Source organism: Lactuca serriola, chromosome 7 (assembly GCF_051521515.1).
Source record: "Lactuca serriola cultivar US96UC23 chromosome 7, Lser_US96UC23_V15, whole genome shotgun sequence".
In the NCBI taxonomy this organism is placed as follows: domain Eukaryota; kingdom Viridiplantae; phylum Streptophyta; class Magnoliopsida; order Asterales; family Asteraceae; genus Lactuca; species Lactuca serriola.
This window is the reverse complement of record NC_136414.1, coordinates 47,981,016-47,989,957: the sequence shown is the minus strand read 5'-3', so window position 1 is coordinate 47,989,957 and position 8,942 is coordinate 47,981,016. Positions and strand designations below refer to the sequence as shown.

The following is an 8,942-nucleotide window of genomic DNA, read 5'->3' as shown; positions in this document are numbered from 1 at the left end:
AGGGGTATGAACTCACCTTGAGTGATTTCAGTAGATGGATGATGAAGTAAAGAAGTGTTCAACTCAAGAACACTTAGATGATGTTTGAAAATTTCGAAGATCTAACAACAAATATGACAATATTTGTGTAAGGAACTCATGATTTGAGTGAAGAAGTGTAATAATCATATGAAAGATGATGATACTTACCAAATGAAGAAGAAAAGTCTTGGAAAAAGCCTTGGAAATCTCAGAGTTGAAAGAGAGAAGTTGAGAGAAAAGTGTTTGCTCTTTGGGTGGAAATGAGAGAAATGAGTGAGAATGAGGAGAGAGGGTGAGTTTTCCAGCTCTTAGGACGTGGGAATGGCTAGAGATTGATGGAAAAGTACAAGGAAGTGACTAGGTATGGTGGGGAGGGGTGTGGGTTGGTCATAGAGTGGGTATGTTGGTTGCTTGTGTCATAAATCAAAGAAAAGCCAACACTCCACCCCCTTGTACTTCAACCACTAAATCTTGGATATGATTGGCACTAAAAACGTGGGGATTAATGAAATTTGAGGCTTTAATTGTTAAAATAAAGATTTGGGTGAAAATCTCGCGTTAAAATGATAAAAAACGGGCCTAAAACGAAGTCGTAGTCGAAAACCGGGAAGAAATGGCCTTTCTGCGAGGCTTCTCGGGTAGGGGCCGAAGTTCGTTCCTCAGCAGCTTGGACCCGAAGGCGAACTGGGCCGAAGGCGAAGGTCAGGAGCGAAGGCGAGGTTCGGGTCAGTAGGCTTTGGTTCGGGTCAGCAGGCTTCGGTTCTTAGTAGAGTTCGGTCCTTATAGGGGTCCTTCGGTCCTAAGAGGCTTCGATCCTTAAAGAGGGGTTTCGGGTCCTTAAGGTTATTTTACCCGTTTTTACCCCGTTTCAAGCGGTTTTTGACCCGTTTAAGGGTCGGGATGGCCCGAAAGACTATAAAAAGTTAAATGAACTTTTGAGAGAGATTTGGAAGAGATTTCACATACTTGGAGAGATTTCTCATACTTACAGAGATTTAGGAGAGATTTCACGTACTTAGAGAGATTTGGGAGAGATTTTAAATAGAGAGAGATAGAGTGAAAGAGATTGGGAGAGGCTTCTTTTGTGACCTTTTTGAGTGCTTGGCTTCGCAACGCAAGGTCCGTAAGCCCCGTTAAGCCATGTTTAAGGATCTTACACACTCCCGATGAGTATGCAACATTGTTTTATCGGTTTGGTTCATTACTTACCACAATTTTAGGTTAAGGAAATCTAGATATATGAAATTTTCAATTGATGATTTCTCATTAGAATAGCGAGTTGTATGGTAATTACCTAACGTAAGCCCTAGTACACAAGGGTTAATTGAGACGACCGGTTTGACTTGTTGACTTTAGTTGAATTTGACTTGACCGGAAATTAACGGTTGTCACATCCGATCTCCTAATACTTTCACCAAATTATGAACTACTAATCAATGGTCTTGGACAAGTGGGACACTCAATTGATTATGAAATTATTGGGATATGAATGATAAATCAAAGGATTAATTATCTATGGACAAGACAAATAATCAAAGCATAAATTATGATCTAATTATGCTCTCTAGCACAGTTAAAGCACTTATCTTTACCATCTAATCTAGGATTTGGTTAATCACTAGCTCTATCAATGTTAATTTGATAAATAATTAGGTAAACAAGTTCATGCAATTAAAGTGATCTTCTAACTACACAAAACTTGAAAGCTAAGAAACAAAGATTGAAACTTTTAACATACTATATATTGATCTATCAAACACAAGTTAAACCAACTTCAATAATCAATGACCATAGAAACTAACACATAGTAATAGGGTTCATCTACACCAACAAAAGTATAAGGTTTTTAGCCCATGATTAAAGCAAAAGCAAACATGAAATCTGATTTAATTAGATTAGACATAGTAAAAACTAGCAAACCGAATGATCTAATGAGGTTCTTCCTCTAAAAATATCCAAAGCTTGATCTCCGACCGTCTCCTGCCTTCCAAGGGGTTCTTAGAAGGTTTCTGGTCGCTTTTCAGTCGCAACCCTCAACCAAAAGTCTTCTGATTTTGACCTAGAAGTCGATATTTATACTCTCCTAATATCAGCTTTCACGTCGTGACAATAAGAGTGTAATGTCATGAGAAACGTAATGATCTCGTATGCACCAAGGCTTCCGTACATGTTCTTAGAAGATTCTAGGTTTGACACGTGGTCACATCGTAACCAAGAGATTGTCACGTCGTGAGAGACATTTTCATGCATGAATCGAGAATATTCCAAATGCCACGTCGTGGGATGTTGTTGTCCACGACGTGGGAACTTCTATATGTTCGATTTCTTCTCTCTTCTTCTCCTAATTTGACCTCTAAGCTTCAAGTTTCCAACTTTCTTCAATTTCAGTCCTTTTTTCCTTGAGAATGCACTTTTTGGCTGCAAAATAGAATTTAAGCATTTTAAGCACCAAATATCTTTGTATTTTACCAAATTAATGCTCAAATGTATTAAAATAATGCATATATATATATATATATATATATATATATATATATATATATATATATATATATAAAACAGTCGACGTTAGCTAGTCGGTGGACTGGGGTCAAGGGATTAATCGGCTAGGCGGAGATTAATCAGAGGATTAATAAAGTACCATTAATTGCTAATTTGTTGAATTTTAAGAAATTAAATATGACTAATATCATATCAAAGTTCGTAAATACCACTAATATGATAATAAAATAGGTAATATGATTAATACAACACTAATCATGCCTCAAATAGTTTCCATTGAGATAAAACTTCTTCAAAATGTTCAAATTTCATCGTTTTATAATGTTCCACTCATTATGTATGCAAGGATTAATCGCTAGGCGCCCTTTAATCGGTCGGGTAGCGCCTAGGGATTAATCGGGACCTGGTCGGGATTTTTACAACAGTGATATATATATATATATATATATATATATATATATATATACATATATATATATATATACATATATATATATATACATATATATATATATATATATATATATATATATATATATGACACTATCAACAAGCGAAAGAGAAAGGAAAAAGAGGGAAAATAAGAGTTATGTCTCAGTTAGCATTTATTTTTTCAGGATTCAGTCAACCCTCCATTTGTCTATCTACTGACCGAATAAGAAGAAAAACGTTGGTATCAAATAGCCCGACTCAAACCGGGTCAGATAAAAGCTCTGACTAGACTTAGACCTAGGTAGGTTGTTTGTAAAATTATTGAATCTATGTAAAGTGTTCAAGTAACTTGTAAGTTCTATAAAACACTGATCATTGTAAAAATAATAATAATAACTACGAACGTTGATTTTTTATGTACAACGGTGTAAGACCCCACTTGAGTTTCTAACTTTGAAGATTTACTAACATCCTGAACAAAATCTAATAAAAGTAACTATTATGTTTCAATTCTGATCAGAAATACAAACACCCTCCATTTATCACCTGGTTTGTGTTTCTTATCTTAATGGAAACAAATATCCTTCATTTTGATAAAAGATATAAACAAGATGATAAATATCAATATGCAACACTTCTAATTTTTTAACCCGAAGATTTCGATTCCTTAGGACTCCCCACCTCAATATGGTTTCGGTTAATCACATATATGCTAGCACATTTAAACACTTCATGCCCTCTAATCCTTCCTTGCTAACCTCACAATGAGCCTATCCTCAAAACAAAGTTGATTTACTCTATTTTCATTTGTCAAACACATGCCTTGAGAGGTTTATCATGACTATAAATACTAGTAAAATTTGGCTACTAACATAACAAAATATTCAACCCCTTGTTGCTCGATTTCTTCATATGATTGTGTTAAATTCTCACATATGATCAATTCTTGTAGGTAATGGAGACTCCAGGACATGTTTGATACACAATTTTGATGTTCTAATTTACTTACAAGCAAAAAAAAAATTCTTAAATTCCAATGTTCTTACTTCCCATTTATGGATTTGATGTCTTTTTTAGAGTTTATTGGCTACAAACTTAGGCTAATAGCCCAAGAAATAACAAAATAGCAATCCTGAAATCGCAGGCGACGCAAGGTGAACTATGATTTCTTTGGTTAAAAATGAATTTTTTGACTATTTTCTTGGCAAATGATTAGAAAATGGCTATTTTTATCTTTTTAGAAAAAAACTACAACAACAATGACAGATAACTGATAAGGCTAAGGCTGAATGGTATGATGTCAATGACACCACACTCTCCACATAGACTCCACTTATGCTTTTATGCATGCTTATGAACTTTGTGGCTAGTAAGGGATGATGTTGATGGTAAGGAAAAGAGAAAGAAAAGAAGGATATGTGAGTTATTTCTCGGTTGCCTTCAATAATTTCCACCGCCAAACTTTTATTGCTGAACAATGTCTATGAAATTTGTGGCTATTAAGGGGTGGTGTTTACTATCGACAATAAATGACAAATTGTATAGCGTCGACACCACATTGGACCACACCGTTTAGCATCCACTTGATGTCGTCAGTTTTGCCTCTGCTCGAAATAGAGTTACTCCATCAGGTCATTCATATTTATATATTTGGTAGACATTTTTTCAAAAACCAAATTTTTATGGTTAAATTATAAAGTAATGGATGGTTAAATTCATAATGTAAAAACTACAATTATTTTTCTATAGTATGTTCTAACTTTTTTTTAAAAAAAGTTCTATTGTATATGCTCAACACAACCCATATACAGTCCTATAGGATTATTATATAAATTAATAAAATAATAAAAATACATAAATCTATATCAACAAAATCCATAGTTTTGGTCAATGGTTGGGTTTGAACCGGAGTTTTGTGTAAGAACCAAACCGAACAATGAGTTGGTCAACAGGTTGTGGTCCGATTCAGTGTTCTTTTCTTTACATTTCGGTTTCTATATATTTCGGGTCGGGTTCGGGCATGTCTGTGCACCGCTTCACAACCCTGCTTTTATACCTCAAGTCCTCAATCTCCCAACTTTAAACCCACATCAATTCAATTGCTTTTTTCCTTTGTTCTTCTGATCATATCATTGAATCCAACTGTAGATCATAAAAAGACATAAATAAGGTAAGGTTCTTGTTTTATTTAATTGGATTTTGATGCGAGTCACTGAAATTACATATATGTGTATACACAAAGATCAAATTGGGCGTCAGTGAATTGTAATTCACCGATCGTAGACCTAAATCCCAAAATTACTTTTGCAGGCGTTGAAGATTGCCACTTTATTGATTTTACCAAAGGCGATCTTATAGAGAAACAATCATGTTTACACGAGTGTTTGGAAAGCCAAAGCAAGAATCTTCTAATACTGTAACATCATTAGACAAATTAAATGAGGTAAAAGTTGGTTTTCTTTGATTGAGTAGATGTATATGTACTCGTTTTTGTTTGGATGTGTGATGTGGATCATATTATTTCGAAGATCTAAACTATTTTGATTCCTTTGTAGTAATTTGTTATCTGTTTTAGTGGAATTTATCTTGAAGCATTACGATTTCCATTCCTTAATCCATTACATTTTGGTATGACTTTGAAGTTGACTTAAAGTTCTGGACATGGAGGGACTGTTGACTTAGGGTGATTGTGTATTTCTTTATATGTGTTGACTTAGGAATAAGAGATTTGACCTGAAAAATATATAGTCACAATTACAATTAGGTGTTGTTTCTTTTGATTTAATGGATTTGAAAGATGACATTACTTAATTCAGTCAGCTGTATTATATATTGGTGTTTCTTCTTGACTTAATACAAAAAGAACGACTTGATAGAAAAAGTTATGGAAATGAGACTTTCACCATTAAGATTTTAATCCTTTTTTTTTTTCTTGAAGGAATGGATTTTGATTTATGTTTTGTCTTTATTCTTTAGACACGTGTCATATTCTTTTGCAGACACTTGAAATGCTTGAGAAGAAAGAAAGAGTGCTTTTGAAGAAGGCTTCTGCGGAGGTAGAGAAGGCCAAAGACTATACCAGAGCAAAGAACAAAAAGGGTATAATTGGAAATTTGTTTACTGTTTTTTCTCCCTGAACTTTCTGTATGATAAGAGTATCTGTTCATCTGAAGTTAGATTGCTTGTTATTTGGATGCTGACGTTAAGATAGGGTTTGGTATGAATATGGAATTGAAGAAGGAATGTGACTTCTTCCATTTTGTTATCTAACAATATTTAGTCAATGGGTGTTTTTTTTATCTAATTTTCAATGATACAAATCCGTTTTAGGAACTTTCACAAGTTTAGTTAAAGTCCCATTTTATTCTCTAAAAGTAACTAGAGAGTATATTTTTTTATTGTAATCTTATTTGAGTTTTGTGAGTTTCTATTATGTTTAATTTTCTATTTTTGTAAATATAAATTCATGACGAGTGATATATAGTGATGATTAAGTAGAAAGTGTCACAGTTTTTCATTTTTATTTTATTTTCCTTTTTGATGTTATTCAGCGGCAATACAATGTTTAAAGAGGAAGAAACTGTATGAGCAACAAGTTGAGCAACTTGGCAACTTCCAATTGCGTATACATGATCAGGTGATATTTTTTGATGCCCTCAAGTTAAAACGACTCTTATGCCCCGCTTGTTTCACATGACAGAACAGGTTGTACTGTGTTTGATGTGAGAGAATGAGAGAGTGATGTCAATAGAACATAAATTGTAAGTTTTTGTCCCACCAAAAAAATGGTGGAACACATGGACTCGCTCTCAATCTCTTGTATGTAAAAAAGACGCGAATACCCTCCTTATCCTCATCATTGAAAATATCCCTAGAAAGCTTGTACAGTTCTTTCTAGTGTAGTCGTGTCCCGTGTCACAGGACAGGAGTGCACCAGACTGAACAAGCTTTCTAGGGATATTTTCGATGACGAGGATGAGGAGGGTATTTGCGTCTTTTCCACATACAAGAGATTAGGAGTGAATCCATGTGTTCCATCTTTTTTTTGGTGGGACAAGAACTTACAATTTATGTTTTATTGACATCACTCTCTCATTCTCCGAGTCTACACATCAAACACAGTACAACCTGTTCAGTCATGTCAAACAAATAGGGATTTAAGGATATGATGCATGTTAGACATATTGAAAACTTGTGTACTTTTTGAACTTGAATATCAGATGATCATGTTAGAAGGTGCAAAAGCTACCACAGAAACCGTTGATGCTTTGAGAACTGGTGCAGCAGCAATGAAGGCCATGCAGAAAGCAACGTGAGTTGTATCCTCTCTCTCTCTCTCTCTCTCTCTCTCTCTATATATATATATATATATATATATATATATATATATATATATATTTTATTTTTTTTAATTTGATTTGAAAGTTGTGAATGATGATTATTGATGCAGGAATATTGACGATGTTGACAAGACTATGGATGAAATAAACGAACAAACCGAAAACATGAAACTAATTCAGGAAGCATTGGCAACACCCATGGGTGCAGCTGCTGATTTTGATGATGTATGAGAGGGGCATTTTCGTCTTTTTAAACATAAGAGCGACCCACCTTTTTAGATGGACAAAAAACTGCAATCTTTTGTCTCATTGACAACTGTGTCAGTCCAATCAAGCCAATCACTGTACAACCTGTACTGTTCTGTTCTGTTCTGTCAGCTAAACTTTTTCTCCATATAGGACGAATTAGAAGCCGAACTTGAAGAACTAGAAGGAGCCGAGTTGGAGGAACAGCTTCTCCAACCTGCCACCACCGCTCCTGCCGCTCCGGTGCAAGTTCCGGCAGGGCGGCAACCACAACGCCCCGCTCCTCGGAAAAACACAGCCGAGGAAGATGAACTTGCTGCATTGCAAGCCGAAATGGCACTTTAAGAAAAGGTTAGTTTTTTTATGGATTTATTTGTATTTGTAATTTTTATCAATTTAGTTTCATTCATATGTCTCTGGTATTTGTAGGTTACAGGAGATGTATTGAAACATACACCATGAAAAAACTGTGTTAAGTTATTTCTTGTATAGTTTGTGATTGTAGACTAAATAACAAGTTGGAATTCGAGTGTTGTATTATACATTGAAGATCATAAAGAACCCACAACTTATATATGAGTGTTTATTTAGTCATTAAACGATTTTTTTGGGTCCACTTTGTAGGTTGGGTGTTTTACATTTATAGATAAATGGTTTTACAAATGAACTATCAGGATTAACCCACTCTAAAAGTAAAAAAATTTCATGGGTTCTTCAGCAATAAAAATAAAAGATTACGGAGGGTATTCTGATTCGCAAGGATAAGCCAAAATCAAATGTAAAATTACCTAATGTAGTCAAATCACATCCTACACCTTCTTCAATGGTTATCCATATCAAAAAATTATATCGATGGCTAAAAGTTAAAATGATACATAAAAACCAATGTCGATGTCGACATAATGAGAAACAAGAGAATCATAGGCGTCAGCTTGATGAGAGGCAAAGAAATATGAAGCTGAAATTAGGGAATTTAGTTTACAATTGCTTATGTTCATTCTTTTAGTTTTGTTGAATTTTTTGATAATTTTGACCATTTGACTTTTTTTTGACTAATTTTGACCGTATAGCCGATTAATAACCCGATTAATGACCGATTTTGACTGAGCCCACATAATACCATCAATTAACATTATTCATATGCGAATGAAGGCCACCAAATGACTAGTTGATTAATCAGTCGTCTACATTAATTCTAACAACACTGCCTACACTACCCTGATCATAATAATAATTTTTAAATATATGAAGAAAGTTTAATGGTAAATCATGTATAAAAATAGTTTGGTGGCTGAATGTGTACATAAAGCCTAATACATTGTAACCATTGTATTTTGGAGCTAGAAGTTATGTTCTTTTTTAGTAAAAATTAAAATTGAAAAAAATATATAAAATGAATAA

General features: G+C 34.2%; 1 protein-coding gene across 1 annotated transcript; it reads left to right on the top strand.

Annotated features, from left to right (window-relative positions):
- The first annotated feature begins 4,986 nt into the window (after positions 1-4,986).
- Positions 4,987-8,140, top strand: LOC145062329 (vacuolar protein sorting-associated protein 32 homolog 2-like). The gene is made up of 8 exons (XM_079009945.1): positions 4,987-5,125; positions 5,266-5,398; positions 5,955-6,054; positions 6,507-6,592; positions 7,176-7,267; positions 7,406-7,520; positions 7,695-7,892; positions 7,971-8,140. Exons 2-7 carry the CDS (start codon positions 5,324-5,326, stop codon positions 7,884-7,886), a joined length of 660 nt encoding a protein of 219 aa, XP_078866071.1. The 5' UTR covers positions 4,987-5,125; positions 5,266-5,323; the 3' UTR covers positions 7,887-7,892; positions 7,971-8,140.
- Positions 8,141-8,942: the final 802 nt, after the last annotated feature.

Bases quoted from the DNA above. Each gene is read 5' to 3' on its own strand.
- LOC145062329 (XM_079009945.1), top strand. From the start codon at position 5,324: ATGTTTACACGAGTGTTTGGAAAGCCAAAGCAAGAATCTTCTAATACT. The intron at 5,399-5,954 runs GTAAAAGTTGGT...ATTCTTTTGCAG, and splicing joins CATTAGACAAATTAAATGAG to ACACTTGAAATGCTTGAGAA. The intron at 7,521-7,694 runs GTATGAGAGGGG...TTCTCCATATAG, and splicing joins CAGCTGCTGATTTTGATGAT to GACGAATTAGAAGCCGAACT.